Consider the following 17772-nt stretch of genomic DNA (forward strand, 5'->3'; position numbering starts at 1 on the left):
TGCCTTTCCAAATCATGTCCAATCAATTGAATTTATCACAGGTGGACTCCAATCAAGTTGTAGAAACATCTCAAGGATGATCAATGGAAACAGGATGCATATGAGCTTAATTTCAAGTCTCATAGAAAAGGGTCTGAATACTTGTGTAAATAAGGTATTTCTGTTTTTATTTTTGATACATTTGAAAAACATTTCTAAAAACCTGTTTTTGCTTTTTCATTATGGGGTTGTGTGTGTAGATTGATGAGGACTTAAAAAAGACATTTTAAAATAAGGCTGTAACGTAACAAAATGTGGAAAAAGTCAAGGGGTCTGAATACTTTCCGAATGCACTGTAGATATGTATAGATGTGTGTATTTAGATATCTATAATGTAATTGTTCTTTATTGATGTTTGACAGGTCTTCATTGTAAATAAGATTTTTTTTCTTAATTTACTTACCCGTGTAAATAAAGGTGAAATAAAACTCTAGGGAAGAATTCCTAATAATAGTACTTTATTAGACCATTATAGTCTGAAATTATTCTTATTCTGCTTTGCTCCCAAGTCCTAAGATCTGGGTCTCTCTGATGAATATGGTCTGTGTTACTGTACTGAGGAGGAGAGAGAAGAGAAGACTGACTTACCCCAAACTCCTTTACCCCCCTCTGTGGTGTCTTGGAGTAGTTCCACAGTTTGATCATGGACACGGTCACTGGCTGGTCAAATATGAGATACACGCGATTCACCAGTCCGGGGAGTACCGGTGCTAGCCACATGTGTATGCCATCATGAGTGTTGTTCACGCCATCTACCAGCTTATCTGGAGTCCTCACATCACCGTTCACACTGTCCAAGACATTCACACTGTCTGGGAACGCAGCGATATCTAGAAGCGTTGTTTAAAGAATGGACTCGGCCAAACTGTGTTGACTACTATGTCAGTAGTCGTGCCATTTCCATTTCCTCTACTGGAAGCCACCCTTTTACTATTTCAGGGTACATTTATAGTTTGGGAGTTCACCAAACTTGGTCCAGGGAAGGTACATGAGGTTCCCACTATATGAACAAGCTACAAAATTGGCTATATCGAAATTCCGTATTTTTTTTTTAATGAAAACAAAAACTAGTGTGGTTAAGGTTAGGGTTAGGTTTAAAAACAGATTTTAAGAAGAGAAATTGTAGAACTAGGCGGTGCTTCCGACTTTGCAACTTGGCCAGATATTGACGACCGGTACAGGGAGAGCAGGCTTTCGTTCCAAACCAGCACTAAACACACCTGATTCAACTAATCATCACACCCTTGATTGACTGAATAAGGTGTTTTAATGCTCGGCTAAAACTAAAGCTGGTACACCCTGTGGATTTCTAGGACCAGGGTTTATGACCAGTCTTAGGCCAGACTTGAAGTCTCACGCTAGCTAGCTCAGCCAGTCAGGTCAAGTGAGACTAGTGACCACTGGGTGTAAGTGTAGATTGCAGCAGTGGTGGTTCTCAGTGTGTGTGTTTGTGTTGTTAACATTGTAGGTAGGATACTGTTGTCACTGAGGGGTATCTTCTTGTCATTCTGGTCATAGAACTCCAGGCCGTTCATGCCGATGTAGTAGGGGTCACCCCAGGTGGTCAGCAGCTGCAGCTGGAAGATGACTGGTGGGTCAAGGGTTAAGGAAGAGACGTGGAGCCGTGTACACACTTAGGACTTTTACAGTCATCAAGTAATTTAGTGATCACAGTATCTCAAGCAGGCAAAACTGGTTGTAATGACATTGAATATGTACAGTATGTCTTTTATGAAAGGTAAAATATATACTGTATATTGTCAATTCTATCTACTAAAAGGTGAAATATTTTGTTTGTAAATTTTATGCACTGGTCGCACAATTTCTGTATGTCTATGTAAGGTGACATGTTACGTTAGTAAAGGCAGCGGGCCAAATCTGTGTGATTTCTGAAGACTTTTTTTTATTTGTATAACATTTTCGTTGTTGGACATAAAAGACTACAATCACCAGTAAATCAGCTCAAAGTGATTTTAATTTAGAAAATATTCTAAATTAAAAGTATTCTCATGCATAAATAGAGAGAAATATGTGATCTTAGCCCAATGTAATCAGGGTTTGATATTATGTTTTTGTCAAATACTATATCCGTTTAGGCTTCTTGTGTACAAATTATTTATAATTAAGTTCTGGTCCCCCGACCATCCACTGAAAAAATCGTTCCATAGCTGAATGTAGTTGGGGACCCCTGCTATAGGCCTTATATTCTGTGGGACTATGTCTTGTGTGCAGCAGGAGGAAGGATACATCCACAAGGCATGATGGGGGCCTCGTAGTCCATGCTGGCTTGCTCCTGTCTTCTGGAGCCAGCCCTGGAAACCATCGAAGACACAAACCTTAAAATGACATCTCATATTGTATTGCATTACAGTAGTAGAGCATATGAATTATCGTATGAATGATTCATTTGATACATGACTAGGTGTTTGGTACAGTGGGGATAATAGACAGAATGCTATTTTACGAGATGCTGAAACAATTAGCCTGGTCCCAGATCTGTTTGTGCCGTCTTGCCAACTTGTATGGTCATTAGTAAGACATCCCAAACCGATATGGGACCAGACTAGCCTACAAGTAAGTAGTCACTTGAGTATGTAGGCCGAGTCCTCTGCTGTACTCTTGCTGTTGACCAGGCCAGTGGTGGGGGTCTGGAGAAAGTCGATGAAGAGGATCTCCTGAGCAAAGTCAAAGTGACAGTTCCCTGGTCCCTTCCTGATGAGGAAGCCCTCTGCTGGAGAGATGAGCGTATCGTCCAGAGACACATGGATCACCTTCACCTGGAGAACACATGAATAGGGTTAATAAGAAATGGTTATCTTAACAAATGTGTTTTCGTAAGGAATAGGGATTCACCCCTTAACAACAAAAAAATTCTCAGTCAATATTCAAATATCTTTAAGGATCTAAGGCAGAGTGTGAATGTATAGTAATTGCATATATTGTAAATGCACACTTATGGAGCATCGTATATATTTGTACAACTACAATGCACTGCACCTTTAATGACGAGACTCACAAATGCAAAAGCAACCTACAGGGCCCAGATATTTCATTTTGAATGGACACTTCCACCAGGCTACTAAAGCCAGTTCTCCATCCCAGTGACTCTCTCACCCCTCTGTAGGAGTCCTCCGGGGTCTTGTTGTAGTTCCAGATGCGGAGGCCAGCCACCGTCTGGGCCTTGTTAAAGTTCACCGTCAGGGTGTGGTGCTGGCCACAGGAGAATGGAATCAGCCACATGTGCTGGTCCTCAGTGGTGATGTTGTGGCCATCAATGAGTCTGGACAGAGGAGAGAGAGAAACCTCACTGGTCATTCAGGTATATGTTGGAAATTAAAACTTACAGTTATGAATATAACTACTGTTCCCTGAAGGACGGAATAAGGTAGAAAAATATTATGGGGAGAGTCAACACCAATCATATTCACCTTATTAAGAAAACTGAAATCACGCCCAACGGGTCAATGGATGCAGAGCCAGCCCTCGGAAACCCCGCCTTCCTTGCTATAATACCGGGGCTTGCATTCATTTCCTCAATTCAGTACCGCTCTTCAGCAAGCCCAAACCCCCTGACGACGCAGGGCCAAAATATTTCAGACCTCGTTCCTTCCTTCAGGGAACAGTAGTTATATTCATAACTGTACGTTCCCATTTAGTCGGTCACTCGGTATAACATACTATGGGAACATACAATCACGCCCTAAGCCAGCTCAAAGGGTAACAAAATAGCAGGCACACGGCAGTCCAAGCACACAGGTTTAACCGGCTCCAAAAAGGGGTTACAGAAGCCACCTTTTTCCCTAATACTTATCCAAGAAGCCTGAATTGTCAGAGCCTCATGAGGCCTGAACTGTCAGAAACCTATATAGGGAACCATAACCTTCTTTAACTTGGTTATGTTCACTGACACACTGCCACTGCAGCCCAAGTCCATAGACCCCATGGTTCCAAGTAGAGGTTGACCGATTAATCGGTATGGCCGATAAATTAGGGCCGTTTACAAGTTTTCATAACAATCGGTAATCGTGATTTTTTTGGACGCCGATTATGGCCGATTACATTGCACTCCACGAGGAGACTGCGTGGCAGGCTAACCACCTGTTACGCGAATGCAGCAAGGAGCCAAGGTAAGTTGCTAGCTAGCATTAAACTTAACTTATAAAAACAATCAATCTTAACATAATCACTAGTTAACTACACATGGTTGATGTTATTACTAGTTTAACTAGCTTGTCCTGCGTTGCATATAATCAATGCGGTGCCTGTTAATTTATCATCGAATCAGAGCCTACTTCGCCAAACGGATGATGATTTGACAAGCGCATTTGTGAAAAAAGCACTGTCGTTGCACCAATGTACCTAATCATGAACATCAATGCCTTTCTTAAAATCAATACACAAGTATATTTTTTTTAAACCTTCATGTTTAGTTAAAAGAAATTCATGTTAGCAGGAAATATTAACTAGGGAAATTGTGTCACTTCTCTTGCTTTCTGTGCAAGCAGTCAGGGTCAGCAGTTTGGGCCGCCTGGCTCGTTGCGAACTGTGTGAAGACCATTTCTTCCTAACAAAGAACCACTAGCGGTTCTGGGGGGGGGGGGGGCAGTGCCCCCGTGACAACAATTTTGGACCCCCTTGTGGCCCCCCTAAATGTCGAGTATGAAATAATTTTTACATAACTAATTTTTGCTATCGACAGTGGCAATGCGGAACACTAATTTAACCCACACATTTTCTAGAGGGACGGCTTTCGGCGGAACACAACAGTATCGTACCACAAGCAAAACGATATGACAACAATAACGTCTAATGTAACTGGCCCCTCTAACAGTACAACTGGCCGCAGCTTGGCCCCCCCAGTTGAAATGGTCTAGAACCGCCACTGCAAAGAACGTAATTAATTTGCCAGAATTGTACATAATTATGACATAACATTCAAGGTTGTGCAATGTAACAGCAATATTTAGACTTAGGGATGCCACCCGTTCGATAAAATACGGAACGGTTCCGTATTTCACTGAAATGATATTTCCGGATTTGACCATATTAAATGACATAATGTTCATATTTCTGTGTGTTTATTTCATTATAATTAAATCTATGATTTGATATTTGATAGAGCAGTCTGACTGAGCGGTGGTAGCCAGCAGCAGGCTCGTAAACATTAATTCAAACAGTACTTTCCTGCGTTTGCCAGCAGCTCTTTGCAATGCTTGAAGCACAACGCTGTTTATGACTTCAAGCCTATCAACTCCCGAGATTAGGCTGGCAATACTATAGTGCCTATAAGAACATCCAATAGTCAAAGGTATATGAAATACAAATGGTATAGAGAGAAATAGTCCTATAATTCCTATAATAACTACAACCTAAAACTTCTTAACTGGGAATATTGAAGACTCATGTTAAAAGGAACCACCAGCTTTCATATGTTCTCATGTTCTGAGCAAGGAACTTAAACGTTAGCTTTTTTACATGGCACATATTGCACTTTTACTTTCTTCTCCAATACTGTGTTTTTGCATTATTTAAACCAAATTGAACATGTTTCATTATTTATTTGAGACTAAACAGATTTTATTTATGTATTATATTAAGTTAAAATAAGTGTTCATTCAGTATTGTTGTAATTGTCATTATTACAAATATATATATATACATACATACATATATATATATATATATATAAAAAACATGTTTTATTTTTTTTATGTAAACATTTTTTTTAAATGAAGGTGTTCGATGGGGTTGAGGTCAGGGCTCTGTGCAGGCCAGTCAAGTTTTACCACACCGATCTCGACAAACCATTTCTGTATGCACCTCGCTTTGTGCACGGGGCATTGTCATGCTGAAAACAGGAAAGGGCTTTCCCCAAACTGTTGGCACAAAGTTGTAAGCACAGAATACAATGTTGTTGATCCATCCTCAGTATCACTGCCATTAAACTCTGTAACTGTTTTAAATCGTCATTGGCCTCATGGTGAAATCCCTGAGTGGTTCTGTTCCTCTCCGACAACTGAGTTAGGAAGGGTGCCTGTATCTTTGTAGTGACTGAGTGTATTGATACACCATCCAATAACAAATGTATAACTTCACCATGCTCAAAGGGATATTCAATGTCCGTTTTTTTTTAGGTGCCCTTCTTTGCGAGGCATTGGAAAAATCACCCTGGTCTTTGTGTTTTAAATTCATTGTTTGACTAAGGGACCTTACAGATAATTGTATGTGTGGGCTACAGAGATGAGGTAGTCATTCAAAACTTATGTTTAACACTATTGTTGCACACAGAGTGATAAAGAGAAAGGAGAGTAGGCGAGGGAGAGAGAGGATCAGGGCAAGCAGAGAGACAGTCAGAACCGTGCACATAGACTATATCTTGGTAATCTAAATTCACCAAATGTCTTTATGAAAGTAGGCTACATATTAGGCTACATATTAGGCTATCAATGAGTATGGCTAAGCTATTATTCATAGTGCCAGTGAATTGAAGTTGAACATAGCCAAATGCATCTGTTTAATTAGGCCTATTGTGCAATAAAAAGTTTTGCCTATAGCTTATTTAATGAAACCCTGGCTAGCTGTTGATGTCTTAGGTCAGGGGTCTCCAACCCTGTTCCTGAAGAGCTACCAACCGTCCTGTAGGTTTCTGCTACAACCCCAGTTGTAACTAACCTGATTCAGCTTATCAACCAGCTTTTGAAACAGATGCGCTAGATTAGGGTTGGAGTGAAAACCTACAGGATGGTAGTTCTCCACGAACAGGGTTGGAGAGCCCTGTCCTTGGCAATAGATCGCAAAGTAGAATCCCCGCTAAACTTTTAGGAAATGGCAAGTTCACTTTCTCCCTTTCATCCATAAACACAGTCAAGTGCAAATACAGTTCAGCAGCTCAAATCAGCAGGATGTGGGGCATTGTTATTAGGAAGGACGTCTACCATGGATGGATTGCTAAAATAATGATTATGATCACACTTCATCAATTTAAATATTATGGGGAGACCTATACATTTGTCAGCCAAACACAAGTTATCAGTGTAGCCTATTATCGTCTAGACATGATGTTGAAATAACTTCACGCCTACAATAAAAACCTCCAGGCTTCCGTCACAAGAGTCAATTCAATAAAAAAATGTAAATCATTTCAGGGGGCAGTTTAGGAAAACAAATCCTGTGTGAATCATCCTCTGGAATAACAATGACAAAACCAACGTCTCTAGTAATACCCGTCTGAATAGGGCTATAACATGTCAAAGAATAGGTTCATCAGCGTAGAGTACGCCACATCATCCCATGGGATCCGTCAAGGCTGCACACAGCAGAAATATCATTGAAATATTCTAGTTCTTACACATCACCACCTATATTCAAACAAAATAGGCCTTTTTATAGGCAAATGGGCAGCATTATGCTCATGTCAGTCCTCTAGAACGCAAATGTAGTCTTCCTAGTTGCACACAGCAGAAATATCATTGAAATATTCTAGTTCTTACACATCACCACCTATATTCAAACAAAATAGGCCTTTTTATAGGCAAATGGGCAGCATTATGCTCATGTCAGTCCTCTACAACGCAAATGTAGTCTTCCTAGTTGGACTGCAACAATGAGATGGTGTGTGTGCATCCTTTTCAGCGTGTTTTGGGAGTCGAGCAAGAGTCGACTCCTAACGACTCCAACCACAGGAGTTGGAGTCAAGCAAGAGTCGACTCAAATCCCAGGAGTCGACTCCAAAAAGTGGAAATTCCAACCGGATGCTTCAGGTGTATACTTCCGGTGAAACATTTGGCTCCTTGGGTCCAGTGGTGTAAAATACTACTTCAGTAGTATCTGTACTTTACTATTTACATTTTTGACAACTTTTTCTTCACTACATTCCTAAAGAAAATGATGTACTTTTTACTCCATACATTTTCCCTGACACCCAAAACTACTCATTACACTTTGAATGCTTAGCAGGACAGGAAAATTGTCTAATTCACACACTTATGAAAAAAACATCCCTGGTCATCCCTACTGCCTCTGATCTGTCGGACTCACTAAACACATGCTTTATTTGCAAATTATGTGTTGGAGCGTGCCCCTGGCTATCCATAACTAAAAACAAGAAAATGGTGCCGTCTGGTTTTGATACTTAATAACATCTGGCACAGAATAAGGACTACTGCCAGAAAATAACATTTGTTTTTTGAAATTGGTCTAAGTGTGACTTCCTAAGAGATTGAGATCCTCTGTCCAACTTTCATTACTCAAACTCTCCTGTTGGATTTATATATAGCTATGCACATGCGCAAATGGGATTTATTTACAAAAGATAGGAGTCAAACAAGTTAAATCGACATCCATTGATGGAAAATGATCTGGCGATTTGAAAAACGGCAAATTATCTTTTATCTTGCGACATATGTAAATTCCTTTATTGCGTCACGTTAGCTCACAATAATTATTATTTTGATGGAAAACTGAATTTTGCTTCTTACGTCGCTACAAGTTACGTTGACATGCCTTCTTAAAATCACTTAATAACGTTATGAAGTATGACATGATCCTTTATTTTCTTAGTCTGCTCATACTGTCTCATGATCCAATTCCTGATTGCTACCCAGTCACCATGGGAAATGTCCAGTCTCTCTCACCCAGCTATCAGAGGGTGGCCGGAAATGGGCCGGGCAGTGTGGGCCATGACACGGCTGTTCAGAACAGCAGGAACGCCAAAGGCAAGAACCTGAAGCGCTGCTCGATCATCAACATGAAGCGGAAGAAGGGTTCCAAGAAGGTGCAGCCCAACGGAAACAATGACAACAATGTGACCCACCTCAACAACAAAAACTTGGAGAAGTCTCAGTCCTGCACCAACCTGTCCCCCCTCACCCAGGACCAGAGTACCCCAGACCTCACCAAGAGCTCCAAAAACGTCCTCGCCAACTCCAACGTGGCCCCTGACATGCCCAAGAGGGTGATGGTCCAGGCCTCAACTGGTGAACTGCTGCACTGCCTGGGTGAGTACCTGTGTCGGCAATGCTACCGACTCCAGAATCTGTCCCCCAACGACCCAGGGCTGTGGCTGCAGAGCGTAGACCGCTTCCTGCTCAACCACGGCTGGGGGAACCAGAGCATCCTCACCCCAGCCAATGTGGTGTTTGTCTACATGCTGTGCCGCAAGGTGGTCTCCTCCGAGGCAGTCACCGAGCACCAGCTGCAGGCCGTGGTGATCACCAGCCTCTACCTGACCTGCTCCTACATGGGCAACGAGACCTCCCCACTCAGACCCTTCCTGGTGGAGAGCTCCAGGGACATCTTCTGGGAGAGCTGCCTGTCTATCATCAACCTGATGAGTGGCAACATGCTCCAGATGAGCACGGACCAGCACTATTTCTTCCAGCTGTTTGCCAACCAAAAGAACGAAAGCCAGGAGGAGAGGAGCCGCTTGCTCATCAGTCTGGACCAGTGAGGGGCCTGGGGAGAGGGTCCAGGGGAGGGCAGGGGCCTCTTCCAGTCTGGCATTTCAAAATGGAGGTAGGAACTTTAGTTCAGGGACTAGGAAGGGGGAGAGGGGAAGTTTTGATGGGAAACGATGATTGACATATTTTGTGTGTTAAAATGACGGTACATTTGGCTTAGATGAACCCCAAAAGTTAAAATTGAACAAATCAAAACGGACAATGAAAAAATATATAGAAAGGGAACACAAATCTACAGCTATAATTGAATGTGGAGAAGACTAAGGCTGCAGCCCACCAGCCACACATGACTGTTTCTTTGACTTTCTAAGATGTGTACTGCCTATCATAGGAGGGTGCGTGAGCACCCTTGTGTGACTGGGCTAGTGCTCACATCACACTGAGACTGCAGCCTACCAACCTACTATTCTGACAGTCAGATGTGCACTGCCTATCACATTGCATTTGGAAAAGTATTCAGACCCCTTGACTTTATCCACATTTTGTTACGTTACAGCCTTATTCTAAAATTGATTCATTCGTTTTTCCCCCTCCTCAATCTACACACAATAGCCCATAATGACAAAAAAAATGTTTTTTTTAAAAACATTTTTGCAAATGTATAAAATAAAGAAAAACGGAAATATCACATTTACATAAGTATTCAGACCCTTTACTCAGTACTTTCTTGAAGCAACTTCGGCAGCAATTACAGCCTCAAATCTTCTTGGGTATGACGCTACAAGCTTGGCACACCTGTATTTGGGGAGTTTCTACCATTCTTCTCTGCAAATCCTCTCAAGCTCTGTCAGATTGGATGGGGAGTGTTGCTGCACAGCTATTTTCAGGTCTCTCCTGAGATGTTCGATTGGGTTCAAGTCAGGGCTTGGGCTGGGCCACTCAAGGACATTCAGAGACTTGTCCCGAAGCCAGTCCTGCGTTGTCTTGGCTGTGTGCTTGGGGTCGTTGTCCTGTTGGAAGGTGAACCATCGCCCCAGTCTGAGGTCCTGAGCGCTCTGGAGCAGGTTTTCATCAAGGATCTTCGATCTGTTCATCTTTCCCTCGATCCTGACTAGTCTCCCAGTCCCTGCCGCTGAAAAACATCCCCACAGCATGATGCTGCCATAACCATGCTTCAACGTAGGGATGGTGCCAGGTTTCCTCCAGACATGATGCTTGGCATTCAGGCCAAAGAGTTCAATCTTGGTTTCATCAGACCAGAGAATCTTGCTTCTCATAGTTTGACAGTCTTTGGGCTGTCATGTGCCTTTTACTGAGGAGTAGCTTCCGTCTGGCCACTCTACCATAAAGGCCTGATTGGTGGAGTGCTGCAGAGATGGTTGTCCTTCAACACTGCAGAAATGTTTTGGTACCCTTCCCCAGATCTGTGCCTCGACACAATCCTGTCTCTGAGCTCTACGGACAATTCCTTCGTCCTCATGGCTTGGTTTTTACTCTGACAACTGTGGGACCTTATATAGACAAGTGTGTGCCTTTCCAAATCATATCCAATCAATTGAATTTACCACAGGTAGACTCCAATCAAGTCGTAGAAACATCTCAAGGATGATCAATGGAAACAGGATGCACCTGAGCTCAATTTCGAGTCTCATAGCAAAGGGTCTGAATATTTGAAGTTGATGAAGTTGTTGACAAGTTAACTGGATAATGACTTAAAATAAAGGTAACTGCCAAAATAATGGAAACATCAACATAAAGTATCTTAGTAGGGCGTCGGGCCACCACAAATCAAAACAGCTTCAATGCACCTTGGCATAGTTTCGACAAGTGTCTGGAACTCAATTGTGAACTCTATTTTAGACCCCAGGAAGAGTAACTGCTGCATGTGCAGTAGCTAATGGGGATCCTAATAAACAAAACTATTGGAGGGATGCGACACCATTCTTCCAAGAGAAATTCCATCATTTGGTGTTTTGTTGATGGAAAACGCCGTCTCAGGCGCCGCTCCAGAATCTCCCATAAGTGTTCAATTGGGTTAAGATCTGGTGACTTTCATTCAGTGACCACTCGTGCCCTGTGGACGGGGGCATTGTCATCCTATGGGGGCATAGCCATGGTAGCCAAAATAATGGCCGGCCCAGCATTTTTATACATGACCCTAAGCATGATGGGATGTTAATTGCTTAATTAACTCATGAACCACACATGTGGAAGCACCTGCTTTAAATACACTTTGTATCCCTTATCTACTCAAGTGTTTCCATTATTTCCTCACTTACCTGTACATCCTGTGGTCAGAAGTTATGCAATTAGATCCATCTAGATTGTCAGCAGTGTGAGGTCAGAGACACGTACGCACACACACAGACACACACACAGTACTGACTTATCGAGGGTGCGTGCGTCCTGGCCGTACTCAGGCAGGTCATTGAGGTCCCGTGGCGAGGAATTCACCATGGTCAGGTCCAGAGGCAGGCTGTCCCCCTCCTTCCCCACCACCTCTAACCCTGTCAGTCCCAGGTAGTGGGAGTCTCCCCACGTCATACTCAACTCTATCCTAAGGCCTGAAGAGGCGGGGGGGAGAAGGAGAGAGAGATCTTAGAGAGTCCGTGTGAAACAAGCTGAGCTAGCGACATTTTACAGAGACAAAAATACAGTCCTGTGTTTAAAATGAGGAATTAATGAATTGATCATGAATAACACTAACTTAGAAGGGAGTACTCACACTTTCCGTTGTACATTCCTGGGATCTGCTCCAGGGTCTCCTCAGACTGACCATCAGTAGGGTTCAGATGGAGTTTTAACTGAAAAATGGCAGTGAATTGAAACCAGAAATGTTAGTGCTAGGCTGGAACAAAACCTGCACATCTTGTATCAATCCGGCAGGTAGCCTAGTGGTTAAAGTGTTGGACTAGTAACCGAAAGGTTGCAAGATCGAATCCCCGAGCTGACAAGGTAAAAATCTGTCATTTTGCCTCTGAACAAGGCAATTGATCCACTGTTCCTAGGCCATCATTGAAAATAAGAATTTGTTCTTAACTGACTTGCCTAGTTAAATAAAGGTTAAAACATTTTAAAAATTCCAGGCTTTCCATGTATTCACTGTAGTCCCAGTCAGTCATGTTGTACTCACAGCGAGGTCATCCTCGGGTCTGAAGCCAGCCTGGGTGAAGGGTCTGTCCTCCCCCTCTCCGTCGGCCGTGCGGGGCCTCTGCAGCTCCTCCTCATACCCCACCAGCTCTTCGAAGCCCTCCGCCTCCCTGCAGAACGTCTCGTCGTAGCGCGACATGGCCTCCAGGATCTCATCATCCGTGGTGAACAAGATGGTGTCCCCGAACTGGTCCAGACCTAAGAGGAGAGGGGTGGAGGTATAATTCAGGATGTTAGAGGCAAACATGTTTTAATGCATGGGCAACAAATGACATTAAACCTACACTGAGCGTATAAAACATAAAGAACACAAGCTCTTTCCATGACATAGACTGACCAGGTGAATCCTGGTGAAAGCTATGATCCCTTATTGATGTCACTTGTTAAATCCACTTTAATCAGTGTAGATGAAGGGGAGGAGACAGGTTAAATAAGGACTTTTAAGCCTTGAGACAATTGAGACATAGATTGTGTGCGTGTGCCATTCAGAGGGTGAATGGGCAAGACAAAAGATTTGAGTGCCTTTGAACGGGCTATGATAGTAGGTTTGTGTCAAGAATTGCAACGCTGATGGGTTTTTCACGCTCATCAGTTTCCCGTGTATATTAAGAATGGTCCCCGACCCAAAGGACATCCAGCCAAATTGACACAACTGTGGGAAGCATCGGAGTCAACATGGGCCAGCATCCCTGTAGAACCTTGTAGAGTCCATGCCCCGACGAGTTGAGGCTGTTCTGAGGGCAATCCCTAATATTGAGTTGGGTGTGCAACTCAATATTAGGGAGGTGTTCTTAATGTTTTGAACACTCAGTGTATTTTGTCACCAAACAAATGCTGTAGTTCTACGATCTAATGTAATATAATATCATGAAGCTCCTAAAATAAGGACCTAGTATAGGCCAACTGTGGTAGAACTATAACATGGGATACATTTGGGTGTCTAAGGAGAGAGGCTATCCCTCACTCATGATCCCCCCCTACCTCCAGACAGTGTCCCTGACGCCTTGGCGATCTCTCCCCTGAAGATGCACCTCCCATCCAGCAGCATCTCAGCCTCCTTCACCCCCCTGAACGAGTGGATCCTGGACTTGTTGTAGTTCCACACTCTTATCATGGCCACCTGACATGGCCCAGCGAACTCCAGGTTGATCACGTGACTCATCCCCTGGGTGAACGGCGCCAGCCACAGGTGCATGTCGTCCTGCGTGCGGTTGACTCCGTCGATTAGGTTGGCGACCACGCGCGGGTCTTTGCCGTAGGCGGGCAGCACGTTAATATCGGGCGGGTTGGCTTGGATGTGGGCGGGCCGGACGGGCTGACCGCTGGAGCTGAAGACTTCCAGACCGTTGAGGCCCACGTAGTGACGGTCGCCCCATGTGGACAGGATGTTAATGACCAGACGTTGACCATGTGGGAGGAGCGGAATCTCAAACTCTGGCTCGGTGGAAAGGTCATCCACCGGGTCATCGCAGAAGCCCCCTTGAGGGGTGGGTGAAGAGAGGTGGGACGAGGAGGGGAAGGGGCTGCAGGGGGGGCCTGCTGGGTCGAAGGTGATTGTGGCGATAGTGGCGGCTCTGGAGGAACGCTGGAGGAACTCGTCAAAGATGTCGCCCTCGAAGCCCATGTTGGAGATGCGACCACGCTGGCACTGGTTGAACTTTGTGAGGGAGTCCCAGGACTCCATGAGGTTCTCATCCTGGGCCTGCCGGCTGTGGAGCGTGGCCCGGGGGGTACGATGCTGCCTCTTGTTGCTGCTGTCTGACACTGAACTTGGCTCCTCTGTGGAATCAACACAGTCTCATGTTACCTCAAAGACCATGCAGTGTACCTAATATAAGAGTAGCTAAGCAAGCTTATTTTTTGACCGTTTTATACATTGTGGCACTCTATATCATTTTGCGAGTAAGAATTCTCCAACTAAAGTTATGGCCCACAATAATCCTAAAATAATTGTACATATTCCAGCTATGAAGAAGATACAATTTTTATGGTAATGATTATGTAATTTTCACACTGAATAGCCCAACTCCGACAGCTGGTGTGATAATGGTCAAAGAGTCTATGGCCCACTTTCAGCTGACACGTCCACAACAGATAGGGTCAGAACCAGCTGGCATGTGCCCTGTGTGTGTGTGTGTGTGTGTGTGTATGTGTGTGTGTGTTGTGTGTGTTTCCAGATAGGGGAAAAACAAGCTATTACTAGAGGGTCTGGGGGGGAGTCTGTCTGTTGTCATGGAGATAAAGAGGGATTATTATAGGATGCAGGCCTAGATTTGTTTTGATGCAGCAATCTGTCTGCTCTATAATCTTATTTAGGAAACAAAATAAGATATGTCTGGTCTGCCGTTGACAAGAACAACAAGATTTCTAAATATCCTCAACATTGGGAAACCAATGGCAGATCCTTGGGGAAAAACATTCTTGAGTTGCAAAATAAAGGCGAGTAGACAAACAGGCTACCACTAGAGATGATTCTGTCTCAAATCACATTAACTTCTCATATCTTGCCTGCACAGCCCAGTATGCAGAGTAGATAAAGGAGCCGCAAAAGTATTGTACAAATGAAATTACTTACACAGGTCCTAGGACCACACGTACACACGCACGCACGCACACACACACACACGCACACACACACACAAAGTATATTATCCTACCTGTGGTCAGTCCAATGGCTCCATGCTGGTGCTCCTCTGCTGGTTTTCTGCTACTAGTGTTGTTGTTCATGCCTGAGCTCCTACGTCCACCAACAGGCCGGTCCTGGCGCTGCTGGTCACTCAGCTCCTCCAGCAGTTCACCTCCCAGGTCCAGAGAGTCTGCACTCCACTGGCCCTCGTTCACAGTCCTCTCCACCCCCCGACACACCCTCCCCGGGTTACAGCCCAGCTCCGGGAGCACCGAGGTAGAGGTGGATTGGGGGAGGGGAGGTTTGGGCTCCACAGACTGCTGGGGCACTAGCCAGAGGGGTCTCTCCCTTCCGGCCTCGCAGCCCTCAGGGGCACTCCGGGCCAGGGGCTGTAGCCACTGTGGACTCCTGGAGGATGAAGGCTGGGTGGTGACTGTGCACTCTGTGGGTTGACCCGACTGCTCCAGCTGCTGTTTCAGAGGGGGGTGGGGGAGGGCCAGGTCCGGAGGGTCCATGTCAAAGGAGTCCCTCTGTAGGGGGGGACAGTTTGTAGATGTGGGGGAGGGGGGATTGTAGATTTTATCCTGCATGTCTATCCTGACCTGGGCTAGCCCGTGGTTGGGGTCTCGATTCTCCCCTCTGCTTTCCACCCACATGCCACTCTCGTCATGGCGCTGTAGGCTGGCACCCCGCAGACTGTGGCCGGACCCCACTGGGCTGGGATAGAAGGATTCTGGGACTTGGAGTGCCTGGAGGTCGATGCTAGTGCTGTAATCAAAGATCTGGTTACCACAGCCCTTGTCCAGCTCACCTTCAAACACCAGCGTGCTGTTGAGGTAAAGATTCACATGCCGGGCACCAACGTCCAGGTCCTAAAAAAGAACAGCACAGCTATTTTAGGCTCTAAGCAGGGCAATATTTAGGTAATGCATGGATGTCGGTAGACTGTATAAGAAAAGCAACATTGAAAACTCCAAGTCAAACACATCTCAATGAAAAATGCAAAGGTGAAAAAGGAAAATGTCAAAGAGCTTGAATATTGATGTGAACATGACATAGATCAACACTGAAACTGATACCATACTGTTAACCAAGGAGCTTCCTAGTTGTGGGCCCCAATATTATTTCCCACAGGTATGTAGACAGAGTAAATTAAGCTAACCGTGCAGACGTAGTCAACTGTCAACCTCCTTACCCACACACACAGACAGACATGGTGGATGGCTAAATGGCTAAGACCAGACTCAAATCTCCTCAATCCCTGCTCATTAAATCAGTGTATCCCCACCCCCTGGATCCCACAGTATCAAACAGCTCCTTACCTCGCATCCTAAAACACACCACTAGCACCTAAAATAGGACTCAATGAACAGAGACACTGTTAATATCAACCCATATCATCCATACTTCCAGACAGACCCCTGGTTGCCTAGGCTTTGTGATTCCCGTCCTTCCCTTTTGTGACAGCAGCAGGGCGAGAGGCGAGAGCAGTAACCTGGGCATCCCCTCACTAATCCTCCAGGTCTAATCTCTTACTGTTCCACATTTGGACTGACTGGTAGCTCACACAGACACGGCTTGAAGGCTATACCCTCCCTCCCAAAGCCTTCTGCCAATATGGTGGTCACCCTGTAGAATGACAGGGGCTGGCTGAAGCAAGCTGGATTTATTTGCAACTGTTAACAAATGATGGTGTTTATCTTAGTAAACCCTGAATAACCCTGAACTAGGACTGGTGTGATGAACCAATCAGAGGCTGTATATATGTACGGGCTGCACATACAGTAAGTGCTAACAACTTAATATACTTAAGTACCATTTCTATCAAAATCCATTTGAATCATTACCTAACGCAACCCTTTTTACTATAACTGGCAACCTCTATTGCAAAGGCTCCAGCCAAAAGCAGTACACTACAAAATAAGGAATAGGGTGCCATTTCAGACTCAATCTGCCAGTTTGGCCCTAAAATAGGCTCTTACACTGAGGCTCCTGTTGTAGTTCCAGATCTTGATCAGGGATATCCCAAAGTCCGGAGAGCGCTCTGTGTTCCTGATGATGAAGTAGAGTTGGACCGGAAGATGGAAAGGACAGGTCCACATATGACACTCCTTTGTGGTCTGGTGGTCAAACCAACACACAACAACATATAAGCAGTCAGTTTAAGTAAAAAATAAAATCTGCATTTTTTTATTGGTCATCTACACATATTTAGCAGATGTTATTGCAGGTGAAGCGAAATAGATGAATACATTCACTTACAAAGCCTGTGCAGTCAAAATGTTCCTGTATTTTATATACATTTCCACGGTAAGAGGTTGGACAAATACTGTAATATTGTGAAAATGATGATAATTCCCTTTTAGTGTAAGAGCTGTTTGAAAAGAGAGCCTGAAATTTCAGCCTGTTTTGGTGGGATGGAATTTTGGCCTGGCTGATGACATCACCAGGTGGTAAATTAGTTAATAGACCAATAAGAAAGAAAGTTCCAAACCGCTCTGCCAATAACAGCTAGTTTTCAGTTTTTCCCTCCCCACTCAGACCACTCCCAGACAGTCC

The 17772-nt window shown here is 44.4% G+C and overlaps 2 protein-coding genes across 4 annotated transcripts in view; one reads left to right on the forward strand and one right to left on the reverse strand.

The window, feature by feature from the left end:
* Nucleotides 1–17772, reverse strand: part of LOC115200938 (protein KIAA0556) — a 41327-nt gene that overhangs the window by 4543 nt on the left and 19012 nt on the right. For all 3 annotated transcript variants that reach the window (XM_029764067.1, XM_029764068.1, XM_029764066.1), the window contains exons 12-22: nt 17196–17333; nt 15245–16085; nt 13569–14366; nt 12571–12785; nt 12163–12241; nt 11824–12001; nt 3154–3319; nt 2626–2816; nt 2287–2351; nt 1517–1627; nt 628–869 (exon numbers count right to left, since the gene is read on the reverse strand). In XM_029764067.1, the coding sequence (XP_029619927.1) occupies nt 628–869; nt 1517–1627; nt 2287–2351; nt 2626–2816; nt 3154–3319; nt 11824–12001; nt 12163–12241; nt 12571–12785; nt 13569–14366; nt 15245–16085; nt 17196–17333 (3024 nt within the window). The remainder of the gene's footprint in view (nt 1–627; nt 870–1516; nt 1628–2286; nt 2352–2625; nt 2817–3153; nt 3320–11823; nt 12002–12162; nt 12242–12570; nt 12786–13568; nt 14367–15244; nt 16086–17195; nt 17334–17772) is intronic.
* LOC115200939 (cyclin-dependent kinase 5 activator 1-like) lies at nt 8569–9487 on the forward strand. Its single transcript, XM_029764069.1, has one exon. The coding sequence runs from the start codon at nt 8579–8581 to the stop codon at nt 9485–9487; it is 909 nt and encodes a 302-aa protein (XP_029619929.1). The 5' UTR covers nt 8569–8578.

Source organism: Salmo trutta, chromosome 10, assembly GCF_901001165.1.
Source record: "Salmo trutta chromosome 10, fSalTru1.1, whole genome shotgun sequence".
Classification (NCBI taxonomy): domain Eukaryota; kingdom Metazoa; phylum Chordata; class Actinopteri; order Salmoniformes; family Salmonidae; genus Salmo; species Salmo trutta.

Bases quoted from the DNA above. Each gene is read 5' to 3' on its own strand.
- LOC115200939 (XM_029764069.1), top strand. From the start codon at position 8,579: ATGATCCTTTATTTTCTTAGTCTGCTCATACTGTCTCATGATCCAATT.